The sequence below is a fragment of the Pteropus medius genome, unplaced genomic scaffold (genome assembly GCF_902729225.1).
Source record: "Pteropus medius unplaced genomic scaffold, Ma_sr-lr_union100, whole genome shotgun sequence".
In the NCBI taxonomy this organism is placed as follows: Eukaryota; Metazoa; Chordata; class Mammalia; order Chiroptera; family Pteropodidae; genus Pteropus; species Pteropus medius.
This window is the reverse complement of record NW_024345479.1, coordinates 1,605,102-1,618,133: the sequence shown is the minus strand read 5'-3', so window position 1 is coordinate 1,618,133 and position 13,032 is coordinate 1,605,102. Positions and strand designations below refer to the sequence as shown.

Here is a 13,032-nt window from a genome sequence, read left to right as displayed (position 1 = left end):
CTTTGTAACACACTCTCGTCATTATTCCTACTGACTAGAATTTAGTTCTGCAGCTCTAGGCCAGCAATGTGGCTGTGTTCTCTACCCCTTGGCAGACTATGTTAATGATCACCTACTCTAACTTATTGTGATGCTCATATTCATCTTTCCGGAAATTAGGTTATTTAACCAATAAGAATATTCTTCTATGATGGACAGAATATTGATTCTTTAGTACCTATTTAATGGTAGACATCTTTCTAAGGGCTTCTTAGTTATTAATTCATTTTATCCCCACAATAATCTCATAGAAGATAGTTATTATTCCTATTGCTTGGAAAAGAAAACTGAGACTCAGGAGGGTTTAAGTAATTCATCCAAAAGTTATATGATTTGTAAATGCCAGCGCCAGGATATAAAGTCTAGGAGTTATGATGTTAAAACACTTAAAACTACAAATGAACTCTAATTCCTACTCTCAAGATGCAACCTAGATGGTGAATTCTGGATTGACCTTATTTAGTTAACCTCACTCAATCTATTTCCCCTACAAAGCTGACTATAACAAAGTTAATTCTCCATGCCCAAAATATCAAGCTATCATGAATATCAGGGTTAGCATGGAAAGCTTTAAGGCCTATAGCAGCATAAGGCAAAATCTTTGGAGAATCTTTTACTGTTTAATAGGACTCCACATGAGTGTCAAAAATTTTCTCTGCTAGTCTATTTGGACAACGTCTTGCTTAAATAGCAGGACTCTGTAACAAATTTAGAATCTGTAATAACATGTACAGGATTTTTGATTAATAGCTATATGATAAATCTATGTAGTGGAAATAGTGACCTGTACAGTTAACAATTTTTTTTTTTTACTACAAATACCAATGAATTTGTCAAAATCAAATTGTTCATTTAGAAGGACTGTCCTTATTAAACTGTACTTTCAGAATCCAGTCAAAAAGTTTTTTTCAGTTTTATTGAGATATGGGATATACAGCACTGTATAAATTTAAGGCGTACAACATAATGATTTGACATACATATTGTGCAAAACCATTACCACAATAAGTTAACATCCATCAAGAAAGTTCTTTATCAGAGAGAATTTAATATAAATAATTGCTTGAGGAGATGTTGGAAGATTGAAAAAATAAGACAGGACTACCATGATTCAGACCTTTCAGGAATGAAGTTTTGGCTCACCACCTAATGAGATAAAGAACTCTGACCAGCTGAGATCCTGGTTTATGAATGGGTAGAAAAGACAAAGCTTAATCTCATAAAAACATATTTGTACTTGTCTCAAATTAGTGTTATTAAATATGAAAACTTATTTCTTTAGAATAATGAGAATGGACATCTCAGATTATGGAACGATACTCTAGGCCCCAGAAACTGGTTAGCTTTGTTAGATATAAATATTTTAAAAGATAAGTGGTTTTGAACAGCAGTCAGTATATACACAGTAGGTAAAGTATCCTTACGCAGCAACATGGTTCAGGGCTTTAAAATGTGGCATGTTGGGACTTCAACAGCGAACCTTAGAAGACTGGCTCCACAAGAGTGGTTAGGACATATATGAAAGGACATATAAAGTGGAGAGTCTCTGAGTTTTGGTAATATATGGTGTCAGGGAGGTTATGTGAACTTGACTATTGGGAAATCCATTCATGTTGAAATAGGGCTTCAGTCATCAATTTGGGGTACAGAGGGTAGGGTTTACTTAGCAAGAGTCTCATACAAATGGCCTTGGGACCAGGCCTTAGGTCTTGCGGAAAACGGGAGTTCAAATCAGTAAGGATATTGAGGAACGCTACTTGGTAGACATGGGTAATCCAGAGAACACAATGAAGTCTCAGGGGCACAGAATAACTCCAGCCCTTACCTATCCCATATACCAGCAGAGGATGAAGTAATGTCAGTTAGGTTCTTATTGGGTGAAGGATGTGCTGGGGTTGACCTTATAAGCACCAGATCTTAAGTACTGATCACTGAGCTGGGTTGGCAAAGGCAGAAGCATAGAGGTATCCCTTTGGTCAAATAGGCATCACCATGTCTTGACATTGCTTCTCCTATTCATCTGATAGACACCAAATAATCTTGTTGGGGCAATGCGATTTTTACTGGGCTGATTGGACAGTATCTCATGCAGTATAGCAATTTGGCAGATGTGGAAATGGGAAGAAAATATGGGCAGGTAAATGTAACAAGTCAAGTAATCAGAAAATGTGAAATTTCCTATTAAATTTATTTTTGGGCTCTTGAGATATTTCAGAATTTCCAGGCCTGAAGTAATTTACAGCTAGAGAACTGGGAGCTTTCTACATATTGTTTATCTTTAAGGAAAAGTAAGAGTGGGCACTCATAAACTTTTTACTCAGTGAGGTTACTGACGTTTGGTCCAACATACCCACAAGATTAAAAAATGTACTCAGAAAAATCATGGCAATAATTGTCTTCAGAATTTCTGGATAAATCAATCTTCAAAATGCTATAATCTTAAGGTTAAAAACAGTATCTGATTTAAATAAAGACAATTCCGACCAAATTGGACAGTTTGCATCAGTAAGAAAGTTTATTGAAATTCATTAGTAAATAGTAAATGAGAATAGAAAGTTTCCCCATTAAAGAACACTTTCTGGTAAAGTGAAAAGAAATACAGAAACCACAAAACAGCTTGTAGACACCTTATTTTCAAGGAGTGAAACTATTTCCATAGACCATTAAGACTTAGGTATTATCTTGAAGATTTTGTTTTTCATGTATCTGTATTAAATGGCCTGTAGAAGAGAGACTTTACTCTTGATGCGGCTTAATAGTAGTGTTTCTTGGTTTCTGATTCAACCATAGATGAAAGGACTCTACCATCTGGTGCCACTTCTTCAATAATTGTCTTGATTACTCTGGCTTTGTTAGTATCTGTAAGTGAATCACACACAAAAATTACAATTCAGACTAAGCAATTTATGGGGGTCCCCACTAATTAACAAGCAACATTTCTGGAAGAAAAATACACTAAATTTAAAAAGATTAACTTTTTCACGTTACTTAAAAATAAAATCTGAGCAAAGTTTAAGGTATAGCATTTTAAACCATGCCATTTCCTTTCAAGATTGGTATCAGGAGTATTGTTTTTTAAAAAATTAAACGGGAACCCTATGATTTTAATTTTTAAAACAGCTTCTAGAGCTTAAAAAAGCAAGAGAACCATCACAGAAAGTTAAAACTAATTTTTATTACCCCAGCTAGTTTCAGCTGACCTTGGTCCCTTAGATGAGGACTCTCCAGTGGACCCGGAGGAGGACTTGAGGCCTCCGCCCGAGCTGCCGCCGCCAAAGCTGCCGCCACCGCCGGAACTGCCGCCGTAGCTGCCGCTACCACCGCCGCCGCCGCCGGAACTGCCGCCGTAGCCGCCGCCGCCGCCGCCGGAACTGCCGCCCGTAGCCGCCGCCGCCGCCGCCGGAACTGCCGCCGTAGCCGCCGCCGCCGCCGCCGGAACTGCCGCCGTAGCCGCCGGAACTTCCGCCGCCGCGCCCGCCGCGGTAGGAGCCGCCGCCGGAACTACAGCGAGTAAATGTCACACTCACTTAACTGTGACACTGGGAAACGGTGGGTCGCTCTCCAGATTATTGTTACTTTAGAAAATAATCAAAACGTGTTTTGAGGAAAAAAAATAGCCCTGCCAAGTATGTATTTTAAAACCCATTCTTTAAAAACAATTTTATTTACACACAACTCTAAGAATCATTCTTGGGCCAAATACATGGGAAATGCGACTGGTTGCATATGCATTTTTCTATACTCAGCCTCCTCCCTTCTCCTCCCATTTCTCCCATTCGCTGGCATGTCCTTGGATTTTGGGAAAGCCTTGCAATTTGGAATGTTTAATAAAAACAATTGGGATAATTTAAAAAATTTTTTTATAACTTACCTTCCCTCTCCTTCTAGCAGGCTGCGGTAGGTTTGAATTTCATTCTCCAGTCGGATCTTAATATCCAGGAGTTGTTGGTACTCAGAATTCTGGCACTCGGTTTCAGCTCGAATCTGTTGCAGTTGTTCCTCCAGGGTGGAGATCTGGGCCTGAATCTGTGAGAGCTGCACACAGTAGCGACCTTCTGTTTCTGCCAAGGAGGCGTCCAGGGATTGTTTCTGAAAAAGGCAGGATACATCGTGGCTTAACAACTCTGTGGTTCAACTGAGTACAGTGAAGCTTATTTAATAACTTAATAGGACATACAGAAGCATAAAGAAAATGAGTAGAATTTGTTTTACATTTAATGGCAACTTTTCAGCTATAGCACTTTTAGATCAATGTCAATAATGCTTTTCTCCCATTAGCAAAGAGCCCAATTTTATTTCTACTTTCTTACCCCAACTCTGCATTTTCTGTTGTGTCTCATATTACATGAGTATGAAACTTTGTTTGATAAAGTTGAAGTCATTTCATGAAAGAGGTATTAACATACCAGTGCTAGTTGGGACTGTAGTTCGATCTCCAGACCTTGAATTGTGCGTCTCAATTCAGTAATCTCAGTTTTATAGCTGGATATTTGTTCAATGTTACTATCGATTTCTGTAGTCAGTTCCTTACTCTAGAGTATTAAAAAAAAAGAAAAGAAAAGAAAAGATGAGAAAAATCTGAAATGATAACCAAACCTCCACTGGCTTCACTATGAAGGAAGGTGAGTTACCTTTTCATTGTACCAGGCTTCAGCATCTTTGCGGTTTTGTTCAGCAAGTTCTTCATACTGGTTTCTCATGTTATTCAGAAGTTGAGTCAGATCAATGCCTGGGGCAGCATTCATTTCCACATTCACATCACCAGTGTTCACATTTTGGAAGTCTTTCATTTCCTGTTCGAGGAATAGAAAAGTTTAATGACTGCACAGTGACCATGACGAGCCCTCTTTTGGCCCCAGGAAGTACATATAACTTTTTGTGTCACCTCGTCATGATTCTTCTTCAGGTAGGCCAGCTCTTCAGTCAGGCTTTCGATCTGCATCTCCAGGTCAGCCTTGGTCAGGGTGAGTTCATCCAGCACCCTGCGCAGGCCGTTGATGTCAGCGTCCACACTCTGGCGCAGGGCTACCTCATTCTCATACCTGAAATAATCATGACGTAATTACTGGCTATAACTTATATAAGGGAGGTATCCCTGGGAAGAGAATATTTAAAAAGCAAATATAGACTGAACAAGCCCTGTCCTATCTGATCTTGGAAGCTAAGCAGGGTCGGGCCTGGTTAGTACTTGGATGGGAGACCACCTAGGAATACCAGGTGCTGTAAGCATAAAAAATAAATAAATAAAAAATAAGGGATTGTAAGCTGACAAGGTCCTTGCAATCTGTGAGGTCAACCAAGGGTTGCCTCACCTAAAAAAGAAAAAAAAATTTAAAAATAAATATAGAGTTGACGTCATATCATGGCAACATTTATGATATACTAATCCACATAGGAATATTAGTGGTTTAATGCAAAGAAGCTTAGCAGTTACTTTAAAATGCATTTTCTTCTTTTAATATTGTCCTAAAAGATAATATTGAAATTAAAAATTTCTCTGACAATTCCAATACTGTTTAATTTTGAGTGAATTCAGGAAAATGTAAATGTTATGTGGGCATCCAAAGTCATTGTTAAAAACAACTCATGTATATGTGATGCCATTCACTTAGCTTACTTCAGCCTGAAGTCGTCAGCTGCCAGCCTGGCATTGTCGATCTGAAGCAGTGCATTGGCGTTATCAGTTGTTAGATGAAGGATCTGGAAGAAGAGACAAATAAATCAGATACAGAAATACTTTATTAGTGGCGTAGATGAACTGCATTTTTATGTTCTCACAAAAAATGGAGGGAATTTTTTACTTTAAATGTGAAATATCGTGGGCTTACCCTTAAACTTAAATTTGAATTATTTGTTCTGTCGATGATTCTATACTCTTCTATTTCTATATCAGCACTTTCTGAAAAGTAACTGGAATTATATAGCTTTGTTCCTACATATGTGTCCACTTCTTTTATACTGTGTGATTTCCATGTAGTTCAGCCAACTTTTGACTGACTTGTAGCTGTATTTGGTTTAATTTGTTATTATTATATATTCTAAATTAATATACTCGAGGCTGACACACAGTAGGTACAAATCACAAATCCCTAGAGACAAGCAATATTCCATTTCCATATTGGAGAGTTCACATTTCTTGCAATGTTGGTAATGAGTATTTTTTTTTTGTTATCAATCTGAATAATATTTTGTTCTGACTCATTTAATAGTTCTTTAGGTTTTTATATTTGTAAATGACCTAATGCATTTTAAGTACAGACTTTTTATACATTCATTAATACCAAAAAATAATAAGACACACAGAACACATGTTGGATGAAGATTACAGTGACTATACCCTCACAAATATTTACTTTCGATAAAACTGGATTGTTTTTGGAAGCAAGAAAGTAACATAGGCAAACACAGTGAACAGCTTTCTCATGAGTATTTTAAGATTGATCCATCTGAATCACATGGGTGAAACACGGGCTTAAAGTTGGATTTTTAAAATGACCCCTTACCTGATTTTTAAGATCTTCGATGGTTTGGTAGTACTTGCTGTAGTCACGAGGCTCTCGCTGGCTTGTGCTGCCATACTTTTCATACCACTGCTTGATTTTGCCTTCTAGCTCATAGTTTGATTCTTCCAGAGCTCGAACTTTGTCCAAGTAGGAAGCCAGGCGGTCATTCAGATTCTGCATGGTTACTTTTTCATTTCCAGAGAGAAGGCCACCATCTCCTCCATATCCACCACCAAAGCCTCCAAAGCCGCCTCCACCCTTAGCCCCACAGCTACCCCACAGGCTGCCTCCTCAAATGCCCTCCTCCACAGCCCCCTGGCTGCTGCTTCCATAGCTTCCACCAAAGCTACCTCCACCAAAACCTCCTCCTAATCCTCCTCCTAACCCTCCTCCATAGCCACCTAATGAGCCCCCAAAGCAGCCTCCACCAGAGCTCCCACGGCTAAAAGAGCCACCACTGAAACCACCCCCTGAGCTAAATCCTCCACCGATGGAGCCTTTGCTGCTGGAAATTCGGAGGGATGATCCTCTTCCACCTCCTCCTCCTCCTCCTCCACTGCGGGAGGAAGAGTAATGCTTGCTTGAGCTGTATTGAACAGACATGGTGATGCTGTTTAGGCCAGGGAGTGCCTGCTGCTACCAAGGACAGAGACAAGCCTTTATATACTGAGAAGGTGTGTCCCACATGTGGTAGAGTTTGCTTACTTGCATGGTTTTCTTTTTGCCAACTTAGCATCTTTGGCTCTTGATTGCATAAATTATCTTTGGTAATAACCAATCCCAATATGTCCAGTTTTGAATTTGCCTTGAGAACAAACAGGAGGTTTGCTGTGTTGAAATTGAAAATGGGTATCATTCAAATGAGCATGTTTCATTATGCTTTTTCACCTTTTGAAGAACATTGAGCAACTGTTAAAATCCAGTTTGATCTCAGCACTATTTTAGGTTGCACCGAATGCAAAGTTTGGAAAGATAATTTTAGCTACAAAATTATGATGAAGATTTTTCAAATTCATGTTTAAAACAGCTTTAACTAATTGGAGCAACAAATAGCATAGTCTGTCAGAATCATGCTATAATAGGGGTCTTGTTGAAAACTGTAAGCAACTGAAAAGAAAGCACATATGCTAAACAATTAGTCTTCAAAAGTTGTCACATAAAAAGTTAAAGCCATAAAAGCACAATTTAGGGTGTGTGTGTGTGTGTGTGTGTGTGTAATCTTTTGATTTATTTGGAGAATAAAAGTTTATCGGTATTTTGCTCTCAAATTGGAAGTGAGTAATGACTTAGGAATCTTCTAAGTTAATGATGATGTTCTTTTTAACATTAAAAATTCTAAAATTGAGAAATTATTCCATTTTTGACCTTTAAATAAATTGTATTTAAGGCTTATGTGAAGGCCACATGCAGAAATTCTTAGTGTAAGATATGAATAACTAACCTCCAGTACTTTCTTGTACTAAGTCTGATTGATTGAAAGGGAAAATTTAGATATGATTGCGAGTAAAATTTGCTTGCAAGAATATAAATCTAGATTAGAGAATGATACTTGCTCTGAAAATTATGAACCAGACTGTGAACATGTTTCCAAGCTAGATTCTGTCTCTCAAAAAAACCCAAAAACAAACCGATAGCATGGGTATTCTGTGTGTAGAATTTGGTATAAACAGTTTGTCTAGTGAAGTATTTAATTGGGACTTTAATACGTGATATAAAATTATTTTATATCCATAGACATTGTCATTGCAGTGTGCATATGTGTGTGTATTCATTCACACTTATTTTGTAGCTATACAGTGCTATTTTTGTTGCTTTGAGAGAAGTTATGATTTCGCCTAAAGATATATAATAAGTGGTTGAACTGAGATTAGAAACTTGGTCTTTTGATGCCTGGCTTTTGGCGTTTTTCTACTATACCAGCGTGTGTATATGTGTATTATCTGCTCTGGAGGATTTGATCTGATAGAACTGAATTCCTCTGTTATTATAAACTTCACATGGGGAGAAAACAAAACAAAGCAAATTTGGAAGCATGGAAATATTGAAAGGGTAGAGTATTTGGGATACACTCTTCTATTACTAATTGCCTTTTCAAGTTAAATTTATAGCTATACATTCCAGTTTATGAAAACTATAGACATAATTTCTGCAGGGAAAGGGAATGTGGTTGAGAGCATAATGAAGAGTTGATTATTAGCGTGGAGGTTACTGCCCAACAAATTGCAGCTCCTCCAACTTGTTAGTACATGCAAGTGGGGCAGGAGTTAAAAGGAAAATGAAACCCAACCATGAGAATTGATCCTTGATGAAGATAACATGTAGTAAAGGAAGGCTATGATAAATCAGGATAGAAAAAAAAAAAAATTCTAGTAAGTTAGTGGATGTCGAAGACTTGGTATTAATGAAAGCAATTTGGAAGGAAAACATTTAAATTAGAGTTTTCGGAAGATTTTACCTGTAATTATGACAAAGTTTGACTCTTGATCTTACCAGTTTTGCTTTATTATTAGCCCAAAATGTTTTCCCCTTGTGGGAAAATATAAAAATCACAATCTAGTTTCAGTTAGTTAACAAGTGGTATGAACAGATCTGTTACAATCTTATTAAATCAAAGAATATGTGAAATGATTGCATAAAATCACTAGGGAATACCCTCATAGTGAGCCTTCTAATACTGACTGTAACAATTTAAGTCACCTTTAATGTTATCAAAGATTATTAACTTGTACACTACAGATTGATTTGTCTTTATTTGCACTATCATTTGTCGAAATCAGCCTTTGGCATAAGTGAAACTATAGAGGTGCCATGTAACAATTCTACAGCTAAATTGGTTGAAAACTTACAATTTTTTTAGTCTTGGCACTATTTACACTTGATTGGTATAATCTATGATAAAAGTAATGTAATCGTTCTCAGTTTTTATTGTGATTCCATGCAAGGCACGTTGATAGGTGTTTAGAAGATAGGAAGATGAATGAGATTCAGTTTCTGCTCTTAAGAATCTTATCAGTTATTACAATCTAATGAGGAGACATAACAGACACTATCAACTTAAGCACTATGTAAATAAGTGGGAGGGAGGCGGGTGGGGTGGAGTTAACATTTCCTGAACTTCTACTTTGTTCTAGATAGTTTACTCTCCTTTATTCCTCCCCCCTTCCCTCAATTCTCTATAGCATATATTATTTACCTCATTTTATAAGCTGAAAAAATTAAGCTTTAGGAATTTGCCACAGTAACACAACTAGTTTAATCTAAAGCCTGGTTTTAAATCAGGCATATCTAGCTTCAAAGACGATACTGTTTAATGATACTGAACTGCCACTGTTAGACTGATGAGTGAGGAGTCTTGTTGGAACGGGGTCACCTGAACAGTTTCGTGGTGCAGGTGGAATTTGAGTCTTGAGAAGGATGGGTGGGATTTTCCCAGGTGTGCAGCAGCAGAGGAAGGACTGTTCTGGGAAGCGAGGACTGCGAAAATGCCAAGCAGGTGGAGACTCTAAGTGGACCAGTTTGGCTGGATCGGATGGTCCATGTAATTAATTTCTCTTAACAGGTTTTATTGAGCACCTGCAAAAGTCCCTAGAGATACATAGGCAACCAAGATACAATTTCTGCCCCTCAAGGAGTTTACAGTCTATTTGGAGAGGCAAACAAACATACACATGAATCAAAGGTTATATAATAGGGGAGATAATCTGGGTTAATTGAGGTGTGGACATGGAGTTGAGGGAGTGCAGAGAGGGGTTCTAACAGTCTGGTTGTGTGTGCGTGCATGCACACAATGAAAGAATAGTTTGGAGAAGGTGAGTTTGGTTTAAGATGTGAATTTGAAGTACTAATACCAGGATGTTTATGTAAAAATGTCTTTCAGCGATTAGAGCCACAGGATTACAGTTCAGGACAGAGATTAGAGCAGCAGACTTCAGGATAGTTAGGACCCCTAAAGGAAGGAATTTAGAAAGAAATGAGCAGAAAGTCTAAGCCTGAACTTTTGAGGACAGCTACGTTAGAGGCTGGAAAGAAGAGCTAGAAAATAACACTGAGAAGAAGGGCACCTAGGACTGGGGAAAGGTGGAAGATGGATCATGGAAGTCAAAGGAGGGGAGAACCCAGAGATGGTGGAGTGGTCCCCGGAGAGACTGGTCAAGGAGAAAGGAGATTGAAAAAAGACTGTTTGCTTGGCAGTTAGGAACCCATTGCCATCCTCCCAGAGGGCAGGTTTAGTGGAATGGTGGTGGGGCAATCGATGACAGATAGCAGATTGGAACTGATGGCTTTGCTTGTGTTATTTTACTTTCATGTACTCCAGTTTATCAGTTTTCTTCAATCACTTCTGGATTTTGGGTCGTGGTTAGGATGGGTATAGGTGCTATTCTCATGGGGTTAATTTAGCTAAGGTTCTTGAAGCATGTTATCAGTGTGACTTGCCTTACTGTTGGGATTCGGATCTTTCCTTTTATAAGGAAATTATTTTGCTTCAAGTAAAATTCTCTCTCTTTTTTTAAATTATCATTTATTTATTTTTTTCCCATCTTTAAATCCCTCCCCTCCACTCCTGACCTATGGATTTTGCTATTTCAAGAATTGGATCTCTGAAGGCAGGGCGTCTCTTCCCACGCACTTGCGGCATGCGTTGTGCACCCAGGGCCTGGAGCACCTGGAGCCTGGCACCCCTGGTGCACTTGGGAGGCCTGGCACGCCTGGGGCATGGTCCATGGCTCTACTTGAGGTGCAAACCCAGGACCTTCTGCATGTAAAGCAGATGTGCTAACCACTACACTATGGAGCCACCCTGTAAAATTCTCTTTTGAAGTTTCTAGTTGAAAACTATATTTGCACATTTCTTTTTCTGATTGAGTAGTTGAGATATAATGAATAACTTAGGTGGTTGCAGAAAGATGAATCTGGTAATGCAGGTTATATCTCAAGATGACAAGGTTGATGAGCTAAATGTTTGACATTTTCCAAATATCACATAAAATTTTGAGAATTAGACATTTTTTGCTTGAGTGTTCTGTGGCTGTGGAAATTGCTGAATATGCCTTTGTGATTGCCACCCATGGAGTCAAAGCCAAGTGGAAAGTTGTACAGTTATTCAATGAATTTGATACCCTTCTCCCAGATTGCCGAGTAATGAGAACAACTAAGATAAGGCCCATATCTTCTCATTGTCAAACTTCTAAAATTTAGGACTCTAGAATCTGGATACACACTCATCTTACACAATCTTTCTAAAACTTCTGAGACTGCGCTGATGGAAGCTACAAAAGTATGGAAACTGCATGAAGGCTTTTCAGTGTAGTGTGTCAAGTGGTTAAGTGGGTGGGCTCTGGAGTCAGACTGCTTGGGTTATAATCCAGGCCCCACCACTTACTGTGTGGCTTTGTCTTATCTCTAGAGTAGGAATAATAATTTTACCTACCCTACAGAGTGGTAATAAGAGTTAAATGAATTAGTAAATATGCAGCCTTTAGAATAGTGCCTAGCGTACATAGAATAAATGCTTAATGTTTTTTTGTTATTGTTATTACTATGTGATCTCTCTTTCTCAGAGACCAACCCACAGTAGGCCAGCAAAATATGAATGAATGGAAGGATAAGGTTAGAAGTTGAAAAATGGCTAGTGAAGAGGAGAATGGCTGGAAAGGGGAGTAGGGCAGGGGGATGGTGTTTTATTGATAACTTTGTGATAAACCGTGCCATCTGTTTTTCTCTGAATGGTACTTGGTTTCGTTCTTAACTTCATTCTTTTCTTTATCTCCTACATCCACCAAGTCACCAATTTTGTCACTATTTCTTTTGTCGTATCTGATGTATTTGTTTCTTTTTTTCTTGTCCCTTTGCAACTGCCCTAATCCAGACTTTCACCACTTCTCTCGTGGATTACATCACCAGCTTCTGATGTGGTTTTCTTGGCTCAGTGTTGTGTCACTTAAGATCTGTTCTGTTCACTGATGCAAGATTAATATTCTTGAGAAAGTATTGTCATCACTTCATCAACACACTCAAGCACCTACAGTGATTTCTCTTGTGGACGGATTAAATCTTTCAATAGCCTTGCCCTACTCATCTGTCCAAACGTCATGCTCCCTGCGGTGAGTGAGGGTGGTGGAGGGGAAGGAGTGCTGCGTTCTCCTCATAGAGTAATTATGTGGCCTTGGGCAAGACACTCAGCCTTTCTGCGTCTCATTTTACTGCCCTATAAAATATGAAAATGTAAATATTAAAGTATATATAATAATCCACGATCCAATGAAAAAGACATGTTAGCATTTCCTTAAAAAAGATCTTTTAATTATAAGCAAGCCTTTCTTTTAAATCTTGGCCAAGACACTATGCTTTATCCTATTCTAAGACCTTTGTTGCTCCTGGTTTGGAATGTCCTTCCACTTTGTTGTTTATTCAAAGCATTCTACCTCAACGCTAAGTTCTGGCTTAAAAGCCATCTCCTTCATGAGGTTTCTACCATTAGTCTGTCTAGTCA

General features: G+C 38.4%; 1 protein-coding gene across 1 annotated transcript; it reads right to left on the bottom strand.

The window, feature by feature from the left end:
- Positions 1-2,598: 2,598 nt before the first annotated feature.
- On the bottom strand, positions 2,599-7,145 carry KRT10 (keratin 10). Its single transcript, XM_039873555.1, is given in 9 exon segments — positions 2,599-2,898; positions 3,220-3,422; positions 3,424-3,540; positions 3,911-4,128; positions 4,446-4,571; positions 4,671-4,832; positions 4,925-5,081; positions 5,657-5,739; positions 6,543-7,145. Coding segments are annotated over 9 exon segments (1,776 nt in total). The 3' UTR covers positions 2,599-2,791.
- Between the last annotated feature and the right edge of the window lie 5,887 nt (positions 7,146-13,032).